The 24,550-nt window shown below is 34.1% G+C and overlaps 1 protein-coding gene across 3 annotated transcripts in view; it reads left to right on the top strand.

Annotated features, from left to right (window-relative positions):
• LOC126832379 (uncharacterized protein KIAA2012 homolog) overlaps positions 1–24,312 on the top strand; it is a 53,924-nt gene extending 29,612 nt beyond the window's left edge. The window contains exons 14-28 of one of the 3 annotated variants that reach the window (XM_050563130.2): positions 1,644–1,753; positions 2,486–2,557; positions 5,730–5,829; positions 6,030–6,230; positions 7,112–7,479; positions 8,979–9,150; positions 11,402–11,482; positions 13,667–13,753; positions 15,016–15,312; positions 17,472–17,716; positions 18,358–18,513; positions 18,745–18,950; positions 19,289–19,461; positions 19,716–19,866; positions 20,496–24,312. In XM_050563130.2, the coding sequence (XP_050419087.1) occupies positions 1,644–1,753; positions 2,486–2,557; positions 5,730–5,829; positions 6,030–6,230; positions 7,112–7,479; positions 8,979–9,150; positions 11,402–11,482; positions 13,667–13,753; positions 15,016–15,312; positions 17,472–17,716; positions 18,358–18,513; positions 18,745–18,950; positions 19,289–19,461; positions 19,716–19,866; positions 20,496–20,745 (2,669 nt within the window). In that variant the 3' untranslated portion in view covers positions 20,746–24,312. Of the gene's footprint in view, positions 1–1,643; positions 1,754–2,485; positions 2,558–5,729; positions 5,830–6,029; positions 6,231–7,111; positions 7,480–8,978; positions 9,151–11,401; positions 11,483–13,666; positions 13,754–14,916; positions 15,313–17,471; positions 17,717–18,357; positions 18,514–18,744; positions 18,951–19,288; positions 19,462–19,715; positions 19,867–20,495 lie in introns of those variants that run through there. The other 2 variants (XM_050563131.2, XM_056103376.1) reach the window with 2 other exon arrangements.
• The last annotated feature ends 238 nt before the right edge of the window (positions 24,313–24,550 follow it).

The following is a 24,550-nucleotide window of genomic DNA, read 5'->3' on the forward strand; positions in this document are numbered from 1 at the left end:
AGGTAGAATTAACATCTCATGGAATCCAAGAAATTACTGACCAACCAAAGACCAACAGAGATACATCGAAGGATGGTCACCCTCTTTCTACACGTGTTCGAAAAAGAAGAAAAGTAAGACATCGAAAAATTAGAAAAAAATCTTTACCAGTTATAGAGAGACGAAGACCGGCTGCAAAAGTCCGTACTGAAATGGCCAGCGTTCCCACAGGTGTTGGTAATGGTTTCAATACCAATAATGATGAAACACACTCCGATAATGTTAGTTCTCCATTTTGGGATGATTCTTCTGAATGTGAATCTGAATATGAATACTATTATGAAGATGGGGAAGTAGTAACAGATCTTAAAGAACTTGAGAAGGAGTTCTCAAGGTCATTATCATCCTTAAATGAATCAGGAATCTCGGATCTTCAAATAACTGGCTCCGGCGTTATGGTTCCAAGTCCTCCCGAGACGACTAAGCTTGACACTACTCGTTCGGATAAATCAGGATCATTTATTACAGAGATTGCTAATATCGAAGTTGAAGGTATTATATGTTATATTAACTGGTGTTCACATCAAGCATTCACAAGAAACTGGTGTTCACATTGGTATGGTTTGGGATTCACAGTTTATAACAGCTAACACTTTTTATTTTGGTACAAAAACACAGGTGTTCACATCAAGAACTCACAAGAAACTGGTGTTCACGATGATTTGGTGTGGGATTCACAGTTTATAAGAGCTAACACTTTATATTTTTCAACATTTTCAACACTTTTTTAAAAATATTTTACACGCATCATCACTTCAAATGTTTAAGATTTACGTCATATTAATTTCAGGTGCATGGCAGTAAAATTGTTGTTTTTTTTTTATACTGGTGTTGATCATTCTATAATTAGGACTATTCCTAGTCCAAATAAAAATTACCTATGTTAATGACTGTTGATGGTTACCTGACCGACCTTATTTCCCAGACACTGTATCTATAACTCAAGTTTTGGTTTGATTTTCTGTTGACAAAATCCAACACTGAAATTTAGATAACATTTTCAGGAACTTTAGTCAGTAATTTAGCTAGAAATGCTTGGTAATAGATAAAACAAACTCCACAAAAACAAAAACGAAACAAACGATTTTTCCGACTGACCGACCCTATTTTTGTGGGGCTCGTCAACCATAAACATAGGTATTTTTTTTTTTTGACCCCTATCATGACTTTTCTTTATTTTCTCTGTTTTGTTTTGTTTTTCAAAGGAAGGGAATCTGTTCAGGTTTATTTTTCAAAATAAAAATGTTGAATTATTTGCACTCATGTTTACTTAGCACTCATTGTCACGTTAACTGTATTGTCTTTGTTAATTCTATTATAATATATGATTTAAAATGAAATTCAAAAAGGCATTTGTCTTTTTTGGTGTTCTGTACATTTTTTTTTTAATTTCATAAATCATATTCAGCTATTTCCCCCAAAAATTATTAAATCTTTACAAGAATACACAAATCAAATAAAAATAAAAACTTGACTGAATTTTACAATTTTTAAAATGATTCTTCTAAATATTTGCTAACTATCAGATATTGATAAGACAGCTATTTTATTGATGAAGATTTTAAGTTTTCCAGTGGTTTTCAGTTATAATATAATTGTTTCAGAGTCTATAACAGAACAAAGTATTGTTAATGCTCTAACTGAACATGCCCAGGCTATAGCTGAACATATTCTAGGTGAAGGCGGGGGAATAGATCTGGAAGATGATATAAGGGTACGTTTATTAAGCTTTAGTAACACTTCAGTGAGTTTAAAAAACAATTATATTTTATTAGTTATTAAAATATTGTCTTATTTTTTTGTTGTCTGAATAATATGATTTTACATTTTTACGCATTTAAATTTATATAATAATTATATCTAGAATTCTGATAAATCGAATATGTATATTAAAGATGCATTTTGTAAGAGCTAAATCGGCTAGACATTTATTAACTTACGAAGACTATAATCAACTACCGATGCCATAAAATGCTCTAGATTTTCGAAGGATTTTGACACGATTGGCGCTTAATGATTTAATTAAAAGAAGGATAATCAAGACTTTGTTTACTATCGTAACAATGGTAGCAATGACAATCTAGGCTCCTTTACATGTGTATTCTCCAAACAACCCTAACCTCACTCAGAATGAAGTAATTTGACTGAAATTTTCAACATATTCCCTTTTCATTATCTATTTATCTTAACCTTACATAATGCATCTTTAATAATGTTTTAATGTATTTAGTAGTATATTAATGACAAGTTGCTTTCATAGACCAGTTAAAGTTAACAATACTAGCTAGCAGCTGATTATTTAATTTTATATTTTTATATGTCAAATTAATTTTATAGACAAGTTAAATTAACAATACACTTGTATTTTATATTTTTATATTTCAAATTAATTTCTTTAGAAAGCTGCTAATTTTTATATTTTCATATTTCAAATTAATTTCTTTAGAAAGCTGCTAATTTGTGGATGCAAACCCATCCTCCGAGAAAATTATCCAGAAGTCAATCTGTGCAAGAATATGTAAGCCTGTTTTAAAGTTGGCACTAGTTGTGTTGCACTATCATACTGATGGGTTGTTTATTAGATGTTCTGTGTTCACTGTCGTGTTATACTGCGATTATCTCTTCACCTTTTGTCTGTGTAATTAATTTTGTTGACCCTAAAACTCCACATACACTTTATATTCTGCACCCACTCCTTCTGGTACACCTATCCCCGTTTCTAAATCGCGAACCTGGAGGTCTTGTGTTCGGTCCCTGCTTTGACCGAGAAAGTTCATCAGCTTTTTGCGCTGTGGTTTCATCTTGTCAGTGATGCAGGATGGAGGGTCTGGTAAGGGACAACATGTAGTTCTTCGGATAGGATGCAAAACCAAGGTTCCGTGTACAAATTGGCATTCGATATAAGAGTAGGCTGTAGTGCTGCTGTCTGGGCAAAATTTCCTTCAAAGTACGCTGTATGGTGTATCTTGATTAGCCAAGTCAGAGCAGGACAGTAGCACAATTAAATCCCATTTCATTTCATTTTTTTTCTAAATTTCTGTCTCTACAAATAACACCTGACATTTCTTTTTGTATGTCTATATTTTATATATAAGGTCACATCAATTTAATTCTCTGTTCTTCAGGAACATTTGTTAATATTAGGCTCTGTATTTCTTCAGGAAAAAAACAATTAATTACAAAACCAAAAGTACCATTCAAAAGCTTTTAATTCCAAATTTTTAAGTTCTGAAATTTTAAACAAAACATTTTTTATGTGATTCAAGTGACTATTTATCCTGAAGAACTGAAACATTGCATTGGTTTGGTCTATCTGTCAATATAACCTGTCTTCATTAATTGTGATCTTACCGGGGAAAAGATGGGCTTCTGATATCTAATATTTAAGATAAAATGAATATTTTACCATTGATACATGGATCGTGTACCATAATGCGTTACAGCGCCATTTGTAGCAAGGGACCTCCAAGAATGAGGCTATACATTTTTATACGCCCACATTTTCATGTGGACGTATTATGCCGTCGCCCCTGTCCGTCCGGACGTCCACAATTTGTTTGTGGACACTCTACAGGTCACAATTCTTATCCGATTTTAACGAAACTTGAAATATAGGTGTATCTCCCAAAGATCTCGGCTGCTTTCGATATTGGCCCCTGTTTGCACGAAAAATCACGTTTTTGGCTTGTGGACCCTATAGAGGTCACAATTTTTATCCGATTTTGTTGAAACTTGAAATGTAAGTTTATAACCCAAAGATCTTGATTCCTTTCGATATTCGCGCATATCGGACCGTAACTATGGCCCCTGATTGTACGAAAAATCACGTTTTTAGCTTGTGGACCCTATAGAGGTCATAATTTTTATCTGATTTAAAAAAACGTATTATTATATCACCGTTACACCATAAGGACGACTGACTTCGAATTTCGTGAAAATCGGCCCAAAACTGACAGACAAAATGGCCGCCCCTCTTTCTCAAATAGCTTAAAAATATGGTATATCAAGGTTGTGGACCCTATAGAGGTCACAATTTTTATCCGATTTTGTTGAAACTTGAAATGTAAGTTTATAACCCAAAGATTTCAGTTTCTTTCGATATTTGCGCATATCGAATTGTAATTTCCTGAATTATGGCCGTTGATTGTAGGAAAAATCACTTTCTTTTTAGCTTGTTCTCTATCCATCTCTCGAAAATGTGGGCGTATTCTGCCTGGCAGCCGCTGGTTCACAAGTAATGTCAAACGGTGAAGGCATATTCTAATCTGAAGAGCAAGTACAATAAATACTATCAGTGTAGACTGGAATAACAAGATGCTAGAGATTGCCATTCGATTGAGACTTCTGGCATATTTTGCCAAACATAATTGATTAGAAATTGCGGTAAAAAAAGAAACAATTAAATGTAAATCAGTTTATATACATTCATATTACATTATTATATGCATTGCGATCCATTTGTGTAAATTAGCTCCCAAATAGCTCCTTTAATTTCCGGTAGGTGAGAGTAATGGTCTGGTGATTAAACGCATGCGCATGAAACCAGCCATAAGATCTGTCATTGAGACTAGTGGAGTGGTTTTAAATCCTGCTTGTACACGATAAGGAGTAAGGTCGCCTGTCTAACCTTGTGGGTTTTCTGTGGGTTCTCCGGTTTCTTCCCACTTTTAAAGACCCCTCCATGCAAACAAATTATTAAAATAAAATTCAACCATATGTTAGTCTCAAAATGATCTGAGTTTTATCACTGGACATTAAACCCCATTTCTCTCTCTCTCTCTATATATATATATTGTAGGTAATGTATTTTAGTGTGATATTTATGTAGTATAGCTAGGTAGTAAAGATAAGAGGTGTTGACATGGGGGTATGTCTCTCTATCATCATATATGGGAGCCATGGTGGCTAAGTGGGTAAGACATGGCTCTTTAGCCTGGAAGTCACAATTTCAATCCCACTATTGGCCGAGAAAGTTCATCGTGATTTTCGGACATAGTTTCCCCTTGTCATTGGTGCAGGATGGAGGGCCTGACAAGGACAGTTGTCTAGTCGTTCCGTGTATACATTGGCGTGCACATAAAAGATCTCTTGGCAGTTGTGATTTGATATAAGAGTAGACCATGGTGCAGCTGCCTGGGCAATATATCCCTTATAGCACACTACTGTATGGTGTATGTTCGTCTTCATTAGTCCAGTCAGAGCAGAATAGTAGGACGTTAAACCCCATTTCATTGCATCATATTTGTAACAGGTTAATGAGTCAATATGTTCCTTCCAACCATGGGTTCTATATATAGGTTGACTGTATCTGCGAGTGAAAATTTAACGATATGTCTCGGGGGTCCGGGACCCATTCAAAACCAAATTTTTCAATAATGGCTACGACCCCTCCCCCCTCCATCTCCACCCCCACTCCACCCCCATGTAACTAGAATTTTGTATAGAATATTGCACACGATTCGAGATTGTTTCGAGTGTTGTGTTGATAATTAAGTTCAAAATCTATTTGTTATAAATTGGCCTTTCAGTCGTGGAATAGATCCTGGGTTTCGAGTCTTTCAGAAATTGCTTAGCTGCAATTTTTTTTGGATGTGAAGGATTGACAAAGTCAGAGTGTACCCTGTGTATTATTATAAACTATTAAACTGTTATTTTTTGTCTTCTGTGATTGTGATGATTATATTTTACAGAGAGCTATTGATACCGTAATGAAATCTCAGAGAATCAACAGTGCTGCACCTACCACTGCTGAATATAAAGAAATGATTAAAAAGTCGATCACATCTGCTGGTTAGTGCCCAAAAAGTTGTGATTCTTTTGATTTGTCTTTTAGTGGGGATGACAACCTTCAAACACTCATAACTTACCTCTTTGATGAAGTAATTTGACCCAAGTTTGCAGTAGATTCATTTTGCTCTTTATCTAAATGTAACTTGATGTACCTTTAACATTTTCTTCTTCTATGAATACAATTTCTATTTTAATTACAGTTGCTAATGCAGCAGGTGTTGATATAACAGCTCTAAATTTAGATGCTGATATTAGTGATGAACTGCTTGAAGCTTTAGCTACACAAAATGTGTCCCCAGATGATGTGAAGATTGTTAAAGATCCTTTAACTGGACGAAGTCAACTTACAACATCTCGAACTAGTTTAAAAGATGGTCATCTTTATATAGAACCAAATGGAGGTATGACACAATGATATGAAATGAAATGGGGGAGTTTAACATGCTGCTTTTATGCACAGACCAGGTTAATCGAGAGGATCATACGCTATACAGTGTGCTATGAGAGAAATTTTGCTCGAAGAGTGGCACTAGTTCCTTGGCCAACACAGCATCAGGAGCAACCCAAAGACCTCACAGTTTGGGGAGCCAATTTCGTGGGCACTAAGCCACCGAGGCTCCTGAGGTATCACACAACCTGATTTATCATTACAAATTTTACAGTCCTTAGGATCTAAGGAGTGCTTTACTGTGGTCATGAATTTTCATTGGCTTACTAGTTTCATTTTGAGTGGAAAGAAAAGTTCTAGGTGGATATAATTTCGTCGAACAGCCCTACATGGTCTCACTTTTTTAGCCATCCACTAGCCACTAGGTTCATCTCTCAGAAAAATATTGTCTTGTAATAAGTTTACCTGGCTTTGTATTCTGGTGGATTTAATGAGGGTACTTTGTGTACAATTATATTTTTGTATGGTCACCTTTGTTTATCCGTCCACAATCTCTTGTGGACACCCTGCAGGTCAAAGTTCTTTTTATGGAGGTTTTTTTTTCAGATTTGCAAGGATTGTTAATTTGGTTGTACGGAAAAACCTTATTAAATTCCAGAATCTATGGATCACAAATTGTTGATTGAATCCACCACTTTTTACCTTTGATACAGTTTATTGTTCTCAACAGAAATTTAAACTTCAGAGCTAGCACAACTTGCTACTGGTGGGATTATTAGGGGATTTGAGAAGCGTCTGTTTATGTTTTAATTTAAAATTAGCATTGTCTCTTGCTATATTTGGTACATAGTGCATTAATAATTTATAACTACATGACTTCTCTTTGATAAACAGGAAATGTAACGGACAGACCAGTAGCCTCCATACCATCCGAACGGTCATCTGTAAAAGATATTGGTGATGTTGATGTTATCAGTTATATGGCATCTGAGACAATAGAGTTAGCAGAAACTATCAAATCAGAAAAATCAGACAGATCTGATACCAAATCCAAGGCGAGTCGCTCTAAAGCCTCTTCTGTTTCCAGTGAGCAGGATATCAAATCTGTGAAAAGTGTAACAGAAGAACAACAAGTTGAGGAAAGGGAACTGGAACAAGTTCCTGACACAGAAGTAGAACAGCCATCACCAGAAGTTCCTGACACAGAAGTAGAACAGCCATCACCAGAAGTTAAACCAACTGTTGCTGAAGCTGAAAAAGATGTAAGTTGAGAACAAATGAGAAATATATTAAAAGATACATTATGTAAGATATAGTAAAGGGATGGCCGTTCTTGCTATAATGGTTTAAAAATAAATATTAAAAAATGAATATATTGACAATTTCAGTCAAATTAATTTATTCTGAGCGAAGATATATAAACGAAGACTTGATTTTCCAGTTTAGCGTTAACATATTAAATAGCATATCTATTCAACATCCAAGTTTTCCTTTGATTTCTTCAGTAACACCTGTAAAAATTGTCCTTATTATTTCTTCAGGAAAAAGACTTATTTAAAAACCAAGAGTATGTGATTTTGCAGTTTTGAAATTTTAAAGTTACAATTTCATATTTTCTAAGAAAGTCAAAACATAATTATTTCTATGTCTTTTGCTCAATAGGTTGTAAACTCACTATTATACGATCATAGGTTATCTTTCTCACACTTAAAAATCTTCACACCGGAAATAATAACACAATTAACTCCCAATTACCTCCCTTGTTTTCCTATTCCCACCATGGAATAGCTATCTTCAAACATTTGAATTTGAAGTTGAAAATGATATTTTTGACAATTTCTCAACTGGCAATAGTGAATTATAGGATTAATAGGATTATTCTTTAACAAGGTAGGACTGTTTATAGATACCATCTATTTTAGGGCTTTATTTTAATACATTTTAAAAATATAACTTAAAAATATGAAATTGTAACTTTAAGCAAAACATGTTTTGTGTTATTTAAACATACATTATGCAAGAGCTAAATCTGCCTATTGCAGGTCTTTCTTTAGGCCTGAAATGTTATTTAAATTATTAATTAGACATTAATTCACTTATCCAGACCATAATCAACTCTTGATGTCATCGCTAGCCTGCGATATTTACTGGATTATATTCCGATCTGCTGCCCAACACTCATTCATGATTAAATAAAACAAATGGATAATCGAGACTATGTTTTTTATCATACCAACTTTAGTAATAATGATCGAGATTTGGCCCAAAATTTAATTGCTAAATTCTCAGTTCAGAGTTGATCGATTTGACTGAAATTTCCAGCAAATTCCCTTTACATTATCAAGTTTTTAACTGTTATAGTGAGAACCGCCAGCTCTTTATCTAATCTCCCATAATGTATCTTTAAGTGAATATTATTTATCAAGACCCCTGAAGAACAGAACATCAAATTGGTGTGGCCTTATTCTGGCATGGGGGAGGGGGGGGATGGTCTAGTGGTTTAACGCGTGCATGTGAAATCACAAGGTCTATCATTGAGTCAAATGGCATGGTTTTGATTATCCGCTTGTATGTGACAAAGAGTAGGGTCGCCTGTCCAACCTCGTGGGTTTTCTGTTGGTCTTCCGGTTTCCTCCCACTGCTAAAGACCCCTATGTGCAAGCGGATTATTGAAATAGAATGTTAGTCCCGAAATGACCTAGTTTGTCCCTCTCTTTATCCTGACATGTTAGGGCTTTAACTTACATTATCTTTCTTACAGGAGGAAACCACTCCAGTTAAATCAAAACCAGCCTCGCCTGAAGAAGAAAAGAAAGTTAATACAAGTGATCATGGTAGCGCTAAGAGCCGAAGAAGTTCTGAATCTATAAGATCCCAAGATAAAAATAAAACCAAACCGGTTAAACTTGAAGAAAGAGAAGAATTTGTAGTAGGTAAGTTGAAATGAAATAAAACAATAGAAATTTCTCCTGTGTGAATCAAAAAGTTTGGGATTGGGTGGTCAGATGGTCTAATGTCTACACTTTAGATCATAAGATCTGTCATCAAATGAAGTAGGGTTGTGACAAGAACTAGGGTCATCTGTCCTACTTTATGGGTTGCGCATGCAACAACCTCTAGACACCAGCAATTTATTGGAATAGAATTGAACCATATATTAGTCCTGAAATGATCTAGTTAAACCCCAACTGATGACATCACAAAGTTTTATCATTGTGTTGTGTTCTCAATTGTGAACTGTTATCAGCCAATTAAAAGTCATCTGTTTCCATCACACCAAGAACAAAGATGATATGAATTGATCTATATATAAACTCATTAAAGACACATGCATAATGCAGCCTACTGATTGTAATAATAATAATAATGATTATTGCATGCTCTAAGCATATGGAAGATAATGACTAATCCTGATAATAAGTCATAAACAAATGGGTTTTGAGTTTGGATTTGAACATAGCTAATATATTTGAATTATGTATCTCAAATGGTAAGTTATTCCACAGACACTGAAGGCCTTGTCAATATATAGCACCAGTTCTGAATATATAATATATCTTATGTTGTGAAAAAAAACAGATCCATGAAATAAAGACAAAATAAAGATTCAATTCTTGCTATAATAGTTCGGAAATAGATAATGTAAAATGAATAATTTGAAAATTTCATTCACATTACTCTATTGCGAGCAAAGATATTAGCATTTGAAGGTTTGGCAAGACGTGCACAATGATTTCAACCACCGTACTGGTTGTTTGAAGCTAAATCTCGCTCCCCCATTTTTAGCTTAAATCAAAATATGGCTGAAATGTTCTAATCTATTTAATATCAGAGAAATCTGATGGGATCGAGAGTTGATTATGGCCTGGATAAGTTAATTAATGTCCTAATTAATAATTTAGAAAACATTTCAGACCTAAAGAAAGACCTGCAGTGGGCAGATTTAGCTCTTGCATAATGTATGTTTAATAAGATTGTAAGTAACCTTGAGATATTTTCAGACAAAGTTAGTTGTCCTACACTGTAAAGTTAATATCGTTGAGTAAGCAAAATATAAATTTTATAAATGAAAATATACAACACTAAAAAATCAAAGTCGTCATTTTATATACATAATGTGTATTAGTTAAAGTTGTTAGTAATCATGAGAGAAAGAACCCTATAGATATTCGGTGTTCCACGGCAGTCGGTATCATAGTTATTCCCCCTTTGTTGAACACCTTGTGAACGCAATAGATTTTTTCAAATTTGGTTGGAAGCATTGAGGTCATGAGAGGACGAATGTTATCTCTATCCAGCATTTGTCAATATTCCGTTCCAGAACTGCACCCATTTCCCCTACTTGATGAAAAATATGTGAACAGAATAAAAGCTATAGTTTTTATACACCCACATTTTCATGTGGATGTATATTGTTTTCGCCCCTATCCGTCCGTCCGGACGTCCATCCACAATTGTTTGTGAACAGTCTACAGGTCACAGTTTTTATCCGATTTCAATGAAACTTGAAATATAGGTTAATCACCCTAAGATCTCGGTTCCTTTCGATATTCTCGCATATCGGACCGTAACTTCCTGAATTATGGCCCCTGATTGTACGAAAAATCACTTTCTTTTTAGCTTGTTCTCTATCCATCTCTCGAAAATGTGGGCGTATCCACTGGTTAACACTGACAGATTCTTATCAAATTTGGTGTAAAGCATTGTGAACGATCCCTATAGATATACAGCATTCTGCAGTTTTCAGTTTCAATTTTTTCCTCTCTTTGCTGAAATACCCAGTTTGGTCAAGATCCAAGTTTTCCTTTTCAGTTAAGCTGCTGTCGAGACATTGCTGCTGTGTGGGCATGTTTGAGCAAAATTATGAATATACATTCAGTCGAATGATTTTGTCTTTTTTTTTTTTAAATACAATTTTTTTGTAATTTTCATATGCTCAACTGTATATCCTGCTGTCTTTATTTATTGTTCAGATTTCATGTATTATATACTAAAGATTGTACGATTTCATGTATTATATACTAAAGATTGTACGATTTCATGTATTATATACTAAAGATTGTACGATTTCATGTATTATATACTAAAGATTATAAAATTTTATGTGACTTGTTATTGTAACTTATTATTATTATTGTCATCACATCAATTGTCTTCAATAAAAAAACATCTAATGAAATTCAGGCAAGGTTAAAGAAGAAAAGGAAAATGAGAAATTATATGGCCGTACTGAGCCACCACAAGGAAAGTCATCTTTGCCAAAGGGTAGGATTAATGCGTGCGGTATTAATTGCATGACCTGAATAACATTCATATTAACCCTTTAGGTACCAGACTGAAAAATTCTAAGTGTTATCAAATGTTTAACCTTGACAGCAAATTGAGTTGGAAATTGCAAGTCACAAGTCATTGTTTATGATATATGAACAAAAATGTCAATATAGGCTAAAAATGATAATAATTATAAAATAAAAAAAAATTGTTTATTTGTCAAGTCTATACTTTTACCTTTCATCTTATATCATTACTGGTAAATCCGTCTTCATTAGCCCAGACGGTACACAACATGTAGGACGATAAACCCTATTTATCATATATCATTTAAAAGATAGCCTGGGGTGACGGTGGCTAAGTGGGTAAGACGCTAGCTCGCTAGCCTGGAGGTCAGGTGTTCGATCCCTGCATTGTCCGAAAAAGTTCACCCAGATTTTCCGGCATGGTTCCCCCTTGTCAGTGATGCAGGACGGAGAGCCTGACAAGGACAGCTGTCTAGTCATTCGGATGAGACGGAAAACCGAGGTCCCGTGTACACATTGGCGTGCACATAAAAGATCCCTTGGCAGTTGGAATTCGATATAAGAGTAGGCCATAGTGCCGCTGTCCGGGCAAAATTTCCCTCATAGCACACTGTATGACGTATGCCCGTCTTCATTAGCCCAGTTCGGAGCAAAACAGTAGGATGTTAAACCCCATTTCCTTTCATTTTCAAAAGGTAGCCTATTTTAACATTTTTGTTCACATCGTAAAGATTTGTGACTTCCAACTCGTTTTGCTACAACAGGGTAAAATTAGGCCTACTGTTTTAGTGGCAGTTGGGGCGTTTTAGTATAGTCAGAAGACAGTTTGGTGCTTAATGGGTTAACAAACTCGGCATGGCTTGAAAAAATATATATACTCATTTTCAAATCATAATTTCCACATTCTGCTTTTATAACCCTGGAATGGTTAATGAAATAACAGTTATTGTTTTGCTCTCGATGAAATAACAGTTATTGTTTTGCTCTCGATGAAATAACAGTTATTGTTTTGCACTTTAACCATGACATTTCCCATTAAGGATGGGTACTGATACTGTGGCAAACATTGTAAAAATGGGAAGGAAACCATTTTTCTGGGGTTTTGGGTATAAAAATGAATGTAATAATCTGGTAGAGAACATTAATTGTTGATCCGACAGCTTCTCATACACCTACCTGTATCAATACTACCATTGCCTATTTCTATATTTTCTGTGCACTATAACAAATTCTCTATACAAACTAACACTATCTACCGATTTCTTTAACCTTTGAAATTCTTATCTAGTTTTAAAAAATTAATATTTCTGAGTGCTCACATTTAATCCTTTTTCTATCACCAATTTGTAAAATTTACTACCAAATTCTTTTTGTAAATCATTTTTTCATGTGTCCTTTTTCTTTTTGTTTTGTTTTATGTCTTAAAAATTTTGACTTTTTCCTGGACAGATTTAAAAATGTTTTTTTCTTTTTCAAACTTTAGTGGTTCAGTCCCTTTTTGATAAAGAATATCTTTTGTTTTTATCTTTAATTACTAATGGTATTTATTTTCTTTTCAAATTTTATGCTGTGTAACGTAGAGAATATTAAATTTCTGATATAAGATACTAGACGTTTCTTGCAAATAGTAATATCATATTAAATCCTAAGAAAACAAAAACCTAATTTAGGTAAGGCCAAACCAATTTAATCTTCAGTTCTTCAGGGTCTTGATAGATAAATAGTCACTTGAATCACATGAAAGATGTTTTCTTTAAAATTTCAAAAGATTTAGAATCGTGAAACCAAGTACTCTTAGTTTTTAAATTAGTCTTTTCCCGATGGGGAGGATTCGTGGCGTCATGGTTAACGACTGCACGTTGGATCGTAAGTTCTGTCATTGAGTCAAGTGGCTTGGGTTTTCTTCCACTGCTAACTAAAGACCTCTACACGCAAGCAAATTATTGAAATAAAATTGAACCATATGTTAGTCTCAATATACCCTAGTTTGTGTCAAGTGGATGTTAAACCCCATTTCTCTCTTTTTACCGTAGAAAAGAAAATCAAATTGGTGTGGCCTAGTAATAATTTTATTGTAGACAGATAAACACCTCTGTAATGTATGTAGTTTAATTCGTTCCACCTTTGTCTGTCTTTCTGCCTGTCAATATAGTACCTAGAAGACCTACTGTAGAAAATGCACAGCCACCAAAACCTACAACTGAACCACTTTCAGTTCCAGATCAAAAAGAGGAAGAGGGTAAGATTTAACCAATGCAAAATAGTAAAGAGAGCAACATAGTCATTCAACAACAAATTTCATAAAAATTTCATAATAAGAATCAAACCAAAATTAATGGCTGATTGATTTCCTTGTTAAACATACCTCAAAAAATTTAATTTCCGTGCTATCATAAAACAATAGGAAAAGATCAATATCAGAGCACCCAAAGTTACAGATACGGCATGTAAATTTCATAACTTACAAACTGGTGCAGACTGGGCCTCAAATCGTCTGAGGGCCCGGTGGGGCAGTGGCCCATCGGTACCAATTGGAAAGAAAAATTGACATAATTTTGTTTCAAAATAAAGTATATCTTCAAATTGCCTGAAAAATATAATGGCTTAATTAAGAGGAGAAAAATGATAAACGAGTGGGGTGTGGGAAAGGTGAATAAAGCTATTTCCTTTATCTTATCATGTCGGTATTCTTCCCAGTGATGGAGGCCCAAGGACACCATTTGGTCCGAGGATCTTGAGCCACCCAGTGTGCACCTGAGTGCAACAACATTCTTTGTCTCTCATGTTCTGAACTGAACATTTTGTTCTGAACATAACATTTCTGGTGGAAACGAACAAACACGGTATCTACATACAGCTATGGCAAAAAGAGTATATTATACTGAACAGTGTTGACTTAATGATTATGTTTTATTTAAATTATGTTATTGCCATTCTCATAATCAAAGAAAGAACATGATGTTTGTGCTATGATGGACTGACTGAACATAAGGCATATTGATTATCGTCATTCATTCTCATTAAAACAAAATAAGCTGTATAGATCTATAATCTATAATACATAGTATATACTTTTGGAAGAACAATTACCTAACATACTAAATTGTTCTTACATACGGGGGGGAGGGGGATTGGCCAAATGGTTAACATGTGCACGCTGTATCAAAAGGTTTGTCATTGAGTCAACTGGCGTGATTTCGATTTCCCTGTTGTTCGTGACAAGGGGTAGGGTCGCCTGTCCAACCTCATCGGTTTTCCCTAGGTCTTCTGGTTTCCTCCCACTGCTAAAGACCCTACGTGCAAGCGAATTATTGAAATAGAATTGAACCATATGTTAGTCCCAAAATGACCTAGTTTGTGTCAAGTGGACATTAAACCCCATTTCTCTCTCTCTCTCTCTCTGTTCTTACATACGTATGTGTTATAGTTTATTGATCTATCCAGTTACTAAATGCCTCTAAAGGATTAGCTATATAGAGATGGTTGAATCTTCTATAATAGCTCCAGAAATTATAGAAAGAGTTCCAGAACCAGAGAAGACGTCGCAACCAGCAATGCCAGAAAAAAGTGAAGAAGAACCTGTAAAACCGATTCCAAAAGACACAAAATATAAATCAAAACCAAAAGAAGATCCAGTTCCCAAGAAAGTGCCTCAAAAAGAAGTCAAGAAGGAAGAACCAGCCAAGAAACAGAAACCCTTTATACCTCCACCTGGAGCCAGAAAAGAGAAAGTAAAACCAGCACCTCCAGCAAAACCGGCACCTGTCCCAGAAACTAAGCCTGACTCTGAACCAACTGGTGAGATGTTATAAAATGGTTGACATTAACAGTTAATGTTGTTAATTTCTAATATTTCATCAATTTTAATGTTGTCTTCTACTAACAATTTTTATTTAATGTAAATGTTATATTGCTTAATAAACAGGAACTAGGGCTTCTTAAATCCCATTTTTATGAGATTTGAGCTTTGTTTCATTTTAAATGATAATTTCAAATGTTGCTGTTTTCTGGCAATGATAATTCAATTTTTTTTTTTTTTTTTTTTTTACAATCATTAATTGAAACTTTGTTTCAAAATTGATCAATTTAAATATTGCTTTGTTCTACCTATAATCAATTCAAATGTTGTTTTGTTCTAAAAATGATCAATTCAAATGTTGTTTTGTTCTAACAATGATCAATTCAAATGTTGCTTTGTTCTAACAATGATCAATTCAAATGATGTTTTGTTGCTTTGTTCTAACAATGATCAATTTAAATATTGTTTTGTTCTAACAATGATCAATTCAAATGTTGTTTTGTTCTAAAAAATGATCAATTAAAATGTTGTTTTGTTCTAACTATGATCAATTCAAATGTTGTTTTGTTGCTTTGTTTTAACAATGATCAATTCAAATGATGTTTTGTTGCTTTGTTTTAACAATGATCAATTCAAATATTGCTTTGTTCTAACAATGATCAATTCAAATGTTGTTTTGTTCTAAAAATGATCAATTCAAATGTTGTTTTGTTCTGACAATGATCAATTCAAATGTTGCTTTGTTCTAACAATGATCAATTCAAATGATGTTTTGTTGCTTTGTTCTAACAATGATCAATTCAAATATTGTTTTGTTCTAACAATGATCAATTCAAATGTTGTTTTGTTCTAAAAAATGATCAATTAAAATGTTGTTTTGTTCTAACAATGATCAATTCAAATGTTGTTTTGTTGCTTTGTTTTAACAATGATCAATTCAAATGATGTTTTGTTGCTTTGTTCTAAAAATGATCAATTCAAATATTGCTTTGTTCTAACAATGATCAATTCAAATGTTGTTTTGTTCTAACAATGATCAATTCAAATGTTGTTTTGTTCTAACAATGATCAATTCAAATGTTGTTTTGTTGCTTTGTTCTAACAATGATCAATTCAAATGATGTTTTGTTGCCTTGTTCTAACAATGATCAATTCAAATGTTGTTTTGTTCTAACAATAATCAATCCCTTTTTTACTTTGATCATATCAACTGATATTTTGTTTATACAATGATCATTCAAATGTTATTGTTTTGTCTAAGGCTGAGCCAATCAAATTTTTAGTTCTTTGCAGTTTGGTTGTATGTGACAAGGAGTAGGGTCGCCTGTCCAACCTCTTGGGTTTTCTCCAGGTCCTCCGGTTCCTCCCACTGCTAAAGACCCCTACGTGCAAGCAATAAATTATTGAAATAAAATTGAACCATGTTTTAGTCCCAAAATGACCGGATGTGACATTAAATGATACATTATTTGAACAACTTATATATGGTCCAATATATGATAAATATTGTCCAATATATGATAAATATTGTCCAATATATGATAAATATTGTCTAAAATATATAATATAAATATTGTCCAATATATTGTATCAGTTATGTATGATAATATGTATTGATATTGTTTGATAATTGCTTGTGTTTGATTTGTGCTTGATTGCTTTCTGTGAATAATTGATTGCTTATATAGGGTACTGTCGCTTTTAATTTGTTATTGTGAGTGTGGAGTTATCTATCGAAAGCTTTTGTGTATTTTAAAAAAAGAACAACAATGCCTTATTGATTACTCATTGATCTATGTACAACAAAGACGGTTTTGTTATTATATCAGATGAGATTTTTCAGATTCAGATAAGAACTCCCACCACCATCCAATTTAATTCTGTTTTGTGAAGATTTAGTGGAATTCAATCAGTGAACTTTTTTGGAATGAAATTGTAAACAGCTGAAGCAAAATCAGCTGAATATAGGAATTTAAAACTTCTATTGCGAAGAAATATCCCAACTATACTGTAGATAAATCAAATTTAAAAAGCGCTTGTTATTCATACCAAAGAGATAGTCTTCATTATGTTTTCCCTTACCAATGACTCTTTCTTTTTATGGATAGGTCTTTAAATCATAATATTTCTAAAGAACCTTATTTTTGATTGTTTTAAGGTAAACCCAAGGAAAAGAAAGCTAAAGCACCCCCTCCACCACCACCAAAGAAAGAAGAGAAGAAGAAAAAAGGAAAGAAAACGAAGAAGTCAAAGAAAGCTGAAGAAGTCGCTTCTGTTAGCCCCCCTGTTGCTGTACCTGTACCAGAAGACAAACCTAGTCCAGTTAAAGAACCAACAGCACCAGTACCACCAAAATCCATCACCCCACGTCTTGATTCTGGAGTCCGGTCTGATAGTAGAAGTGTAAGTGTCCCATTTAGAGTAGATTTTGTGGTTATTTCTATAATTTATCCTTGTGTCTATTCTGATCTGATAACGGAGTTGATTCTGGTGACCATTCTGATAGTAGATTTAATTCTGGTATCCATGCATCCTGATAGTAGAGTTAATTCTGGTATCCATCCTGATAGTAGAGTTAATTATGGTTTATATTCTGATAGAAGAGTTGATCTGGGTGTCCACTCTGATAGTAGAGTTAATTCTGGTATCCATTCTGATAGTGGAGTTAATTATGATATGTATCCTGATAGAAGAGTTGATTCTGGCGTCCACTCTGATAATGGAGTAAATTCTGGTATCCATTCTGATAGTGGAGTTAGTTATGATATGTATCCTGATAGAAGAGTTGATTCTGGCGTCCACTCTGATAATGGAGTAAATTCTGGTGTCCACTCTGATAGTGGAGTTAATTCTGGTGTCCATTCTAGTGAGTTATATCTGATAGTAGGGTTTATTCTGTTGTACATGTCCACTCTGGATAGTGGTTGATTCTATTGTAAGTACCACATTTAGAATTGATTCAGGTGTCATCTGTAATATGATTGTGGAATTATATCTGGTGTCCTGGTATATGAACTGTAATTAAAGATTGATATATATTGCAGTTTGCTACACCTGAATCTGATGGTATGGAGTTTATCATTATAAGAGATAGATCCCCTACACCTGAACCAGAACCAGAATCAGAGAAAGCACCATCACCTCTTAAACCAGATGTAACCGCAGAACCAGAACCTGCTGAAGAAAAAGAAGATTCTGATGTAAGTCAACTTTTAGCAGGTACAGGTCAAATTTGGGGCAAGGATGTCTTAATCCTGGGATGTATGTAATATGTATGTTTGTAGGATTGTCTTTCTGGTCTCACTGGTTTTCCCTTTGTTCTTCAAACAGCTAAAGAAACCCAATTGCAAAGAAATAAATGACAAAGTATGTTTCAGTTCAGTGGACATCATAAGCTCTATTTCCTTATGTATTTATGTTTAATTTTGCAGGATGAAAATAAACTAAATTTAATTTCAAACAAAGATGCTAGAGCAGCTAAACGTGCAGCAGCTGCTGCTAAACGAAGAGAAGAAGTTGACAGAAAGAGAAAAGAAAGAGAGGAGGAAGCCAAGAGAGAAAGAGAAAAACAGGAAAGAGATAGGCAGAGAGAAATTGAAGCAGAAGATGCTAGAAGGAGACAAGAAGAACAAAGAAGGTTAGTTGTGTTCTTAGCAGTTGGAGAGCAGAGGTGGCTGGCTTGCTAACCAGTGGATCGACCTGTTGATCCTGGTAGTGGCCAAGAAAGTTCACCAGGATTTTCAGTGGTGGTGGTGCTGGACATAGGATGGGTTGATAAACAGAGGTATGCATGTAAAAGAACCCTTGACAGTTGGAATAATATAGCACACTGTAAGGCATATGCCCATCGTTCATTAGCCCATAGGATGTTAAACAGCATAAATTATAAAATGTTTTTTGAAATGACTAAACCATTGCCAGATTTACAAAAACTCTAATTGTAACAAATTCTGTAAAGTTTGTTCTAAATTATAGATTGCGAAAGCAGCAAGAAGAATCTGATAGATTGCGTGAAGAACTAGAATCTCGAGAACGAGAGAAGCGAAGACTACAGGAAATAGAAAGAGACAAAAGATTAAAGGAGGAAAGACAACGAAAATTTGAAGAAATGAGAAGAAGACAACTAGAAGAGGAACAGAAGAGATTAGGTACGCCCACCTGACCGAATTAATGACAAACTTTATAAGCACCATTTCTTTATTAATTTATGTTTAATTTTGCAGATGAGAATAAACTGAATTTAATTTCCTCTCACTGCTAAAGACCCCCTACCCACAAGCGAATTACTGAAATAAAATTGAAGCATCTCTCTCTCTCTCTCTCTCTCTCTCTCCCCCTCTCCCCTCTCTCTCTCTCTCTCCAACAGCTAAACTATTCTAAAACATTTTGTATATATCTTCAGAATTATTGCTGCTTAGACAAGCTGAAGAAGAAGAATTATATAGATTAGAAGAAGAGAAGAAATCACAGATGGAAGAGCAAGAAAGAATTGAATATGAGAGACGGATGAAAGAAGAGGAAGAATTAAGAAAGCAAAAAGAGGCCTTAGAAAAGTAATTGTTTTAATTATGTTCCTAATGCATCAATCAATATTATAGTCCACATTACAGTTTTTAACAGATTATTTTCATATTTGGTTTGAAGTATTGGGTGATGAGAGGAACACTATCAATATTCAGCAGAGTTATCCCCCTTCGCAAAATATCAATTTTTTTTAAACATCCAAGTTTTTCTTTCGGATCAGCTGCTCTCGAGACATTGGCGCTGTGTAGGCTTATTTCCATGGTCATTTGAAGTTTACACTGGTTTCTATTGATTAACACTGCCATGTGTTTTACACAAAGTAATAATTATTCTGCTACCATATCTTTTTTATACATCTACATTTTGTGTGGGAGTATATTGCCGTTGCCTCTTAAATCATTTGTCCTTTGGTCTGTCCAGAATTCTGGGGAATGCTCTACAGGTCAAGCTAGCTCGAATTGTTTAACTAGTTCTAAGGAGGAACCCTATCAAAATTCAAAATCATATAACACATTTTCACAGAGTTACTGCTCATGGCATTGAAACACTCTACAGTTTTTGGAGTAGGGTAGGTAGGAATTACATTCCATACCATAGATATTGAAAGTACTTTGTCAGATTTACAGAAGTGTTCTCATACAATGATTTTTTTTCCCAGACAACGCCGGGAAGAAGAAGCAGCCAGACTGATAGAAGAAGAGAGACAGAAAGCTATAGCTGAAGCTAGAAAGAGAGCTGAACTTGAAGCTAGATTAAAATTCACTCGCTCTTTACAACTGGAATCCCAGGGCTTGTCTGAGCATTCTCATCAAATCAGCGAAGCTTTTGTATTCTCGTATTATGAGATTTTGCAATGGTTAGGTTTAGACATACCAGAATTCGAATTACAGAAGTTGGAGCAAATGTAAAGGAAAACATAAGTTACTAGTCAATTAATCATGAAGTTATCACTCCTTTTGCATAACATTTACGTTTCTTTTTTTATTAATACTCCAACAATAAAATTGTTGTTGGACAGTTTTATAGTTTCAAATTTTGTTTTACTACACTTAGATCTGGAGAAGTTGTTCAATAGCCTGCTTTCTGGGTGACATGAGGAATTAGCCAATCAAATAGTTTGTGGCGTCAAATTCTCATCTTTTTATTTGCATAATTGTGGGTACATATTTGTAACAATAGAAAACCAAACAAAGCAAAAATTGTATTTATGAATAGTTACTTAAAACACCATCGCTACAACCGGTCAGATCTTCATGTAGTGGAGGTCATCAAAATATAGATCTGTATTTAAATTGGATTAGTTGCTGGACCAATGTTTCAAATAATGTATGTAGTAAATGCCTATAAAGTTTTCAATTTAAAAGTATTGTTTATAAAGTATTTTATTTCAATTTGTATATATAGCTAATTTGTAAATTTCTGTAGTTTATTGTTTACTTATTGTATATAGTTGTATATTGAAGAGATGTCTTATTTTTAAACATAATGACTATTGTCTCAGATGTTAAGGGATGTCTTATTTTTAAACATAATGACTATTGTCTCAGATGTTAAGGGATGTCTTATTTTTAAACATAATGACTATTGTCTCAGATGTTAAGGGATGTCTTATTTTTAAACATAATGACTATTGTTTCAGATGTTAAGGGAAGTCTTATTTTTAAACATAATGAATGTTGTCTCAGATTTTAAAGCATTATAGTCCATGTATTTTAATTAAGAAAATGTCTCAATTACGATACTTTTCAATTATACGTTGCTCAAATATTATTATCAAAGAGATTTTTATATTGTTTAAAACTATTTAATACTTCTGTGTAGAATTTTGAGTCTTTCAAACATTTTAACTGATTTGTTAATCAAATTATGGTGTAATTTGGGGGAACCAGTGATTGTATATTTTTTATTGCATTCATTTTGTTTTAACATTTAAAGCAATATGCATCTGTAACATTCAGCACACTCCATCTGAGTTTTGCAACATATAACGTCTTAAACTTATCAGGAGTAAATAATAGCTTGGTTGCCAATATCACTGATAGGGATAATATTGAGGCCATTTAATTAGCCTTTGATGATAACTTTTTTCTTCTGCAAATTAAATTCTAAAACAATTTCCTATTTAGTGAAAATGGGTATGGTACATAAAATGAGAAAAAAGCACCAATTCTGCCCGGACCAGTTTGTATATTTTTATAAACAATATTTTTATTCAAAATAGGGAATAGGCATAGCCTATATTAACCCCCCTCAATCAGTTTGTATCACTAGGTCCGATGTAAAAAAATGCATGTGTTATCAACACCATATAATGTGACGTCACATGTAGTACTATATTGGGTGTGACCTTAAAGATCTGTTATCATGTATAGAGTTAAAAGAAGGGCTGTGAAAGCTTGGTAATGTCTGTTAATATAACACTAATATAGTCTATACTACAGTGCTCTATTGACTATCCTATATTGATCACGCCTGTCCAACATCATTGATTTTCTCCGGGTCCTCCGGTTTCCTCCCACTGCAAAAGACCCCTACACGCATGCGAGTTATTGAAATAAAATTGAACCATATGTTAGTCCCAATATGACCTAGTTTGTGTCGAGTGGACATTAAACCCTCTCTCTCTCTTTCTCTCTCTCTCTCTCTCTATATATATATATATATATTGATCAATCTATGAGGCTCATAGTATGAGCTGTAAACCTGCTCAGACCATAGGCACTTGTATAGGGCCTATTAGTATATAATGATACCAATTAATTTAGCTGGGGGTAAAAAGGGTGTCTATGCTTTCTTACATAATTAAAAATTCGCCTGTTCTCATTGTCATATTTTTGGAAAGATTTTGTTGTTTTTATACGCCCACATTTTCACGTGGACATATGTTGACGTCATCCCTGTTCGTCCATCTGGACGTCTGTCCACAATTTGTTTGTGGACATTCTACAGGTCACAATTGACGAAACTCGAAATATAGATCTATCTCCCAAAGATCTCGGTTACTTTCAAAATTAGCATGTAACGGACCGTAACTTCATGGATTATGGCCCCTGATTGTACAAAAATTCACATCATTTTTTTTTTAACTTGTTCTCTGTCCATCTCTTGCAAAATGTGGGCATATCTTGCATGGCAACCGCTTGTTAATATTTATGTTTAGACTTTACGCATGTTGATGTTGAGATCAGACTATTGGGCCACTTCCTGGATCCACATAAGGGATTTCCTTACCATGTTCTTGCCTTAAACAAGTCAGATACAATGATTCTAATCTCACCAATATGATATTTTGTGCACATACAATGTACCAGATTTGGAGGTTACCCAGTTGTCGGAGAAAAATTGAGTAATTCATCCTTTTATAAACTAATGATGTCAGATATGGACATTTTAACTCCAAAATAATCAGCAGTTTTGGTCAAATTTACGACATCTTGATGACATACTAAATCTAAAATCTTTTAAAATAAATATAAAATACAATTATAAATCAAATAGATAGGTGTGATTAGAAATAAAAAGACAAAAATTGTATTTTTTTTTTTAAAAAAAATTTTGAGGCGTATAATAGACAGGTCTTCATATTTGCATCTTGACATAACCGGCTTCCATAACGGTTACCACCGTTACAAGATACCGTATCTCAGCATTATCTGTTATATTAATATTTTAACATGATGGATATTAACATAGCATAAAAACATAGTTTATATAGAAAACGATGACTGGCTTGTACACATATAGCAAAACGACGTTTGGACAAGTTTTCTCTTGTTAGTTCTTCTTCCTTGAGTCTTAATGTCCGCTTTCACCTTGGGTGATATCGCAGACAAGTGTTGCCAGGGAAACTTGCAAGAGGAGCCAAATGAGAAGCTTGTCCCGCACAGGTAGGAGACGGTTGGGCGGTTCATTTCCTTTAGATAAATATTCCTCGATTGTACGTGACAAGGAGTAGGGTTGCTTGTCCAACCTCGTGGGTTTTCTCTGGGTCTTCCCACTGCTAAAGACCCCTACTATTTTGCACTGACTAGGCTAATGAAGACAGGTATACGCCAGTGTGCTATGAAGGCAGTTTGGACCCGACGGCAGCGCTACCGCCTACTCTAATTTCGAATTTCAACTGGCCAGTTTCTTTTACGTTTATCCCAACAAGTAGACACTTTCCTTGCCAGGCCCTCCGCATAACATACAGAAGAACTTTCTTGGCCAGCATCAGAATCATACCCGAGATTTGTTGGACAGTGAGCCAGTGCCCCCCGGAATGCATTTTTGGGTGGTAATAAATAAATATCCTGTGATATTCTGTTAATTGTATTTATATAATGCTCAATTATGAATTATTTAAAATAAATAAAACATTTATTTATAGAAATATTTAAAGGAGGCCTTCATATTGTCTGTAATCAGAATGTGAATGCTTTACAAATAAATAAAATGAAATCTGATATATTTCAATTAAAAAATTTATTAAATGAGATCATTTTGAGTTTTTATTTGCCCACATATCTAAACCTGTATTGTCATTGTTCGTCGGTGCGTCTTTTCGGACTACAAAGGACTAGTATAAGAGAGTTATCGATCAAATTTCATAACTATCGGATCGTAAATGTTGTAAATATTTAATACCAGTAATGTAGTTCTATTTATTGAATTCTCCACCCCACACACAAATTAGCATTGCACATTTTATTGATTTTTTGGTCTAGACTCGAA

The sequence above is a fragment of the Patella vulgata genome, chromosome 9 (assembly GCF_932274485.2).
Source record: "Patella vulgata chromosome 9, xgPatVulg1.2, whole genome shotgun sequence".
Classification (NCBI taxonomy): domain Eukaryota; kingdom Metazoa; phylum Mollusca; class Gastropoda; family Patellidae; genus Patella; species Patella vulgata.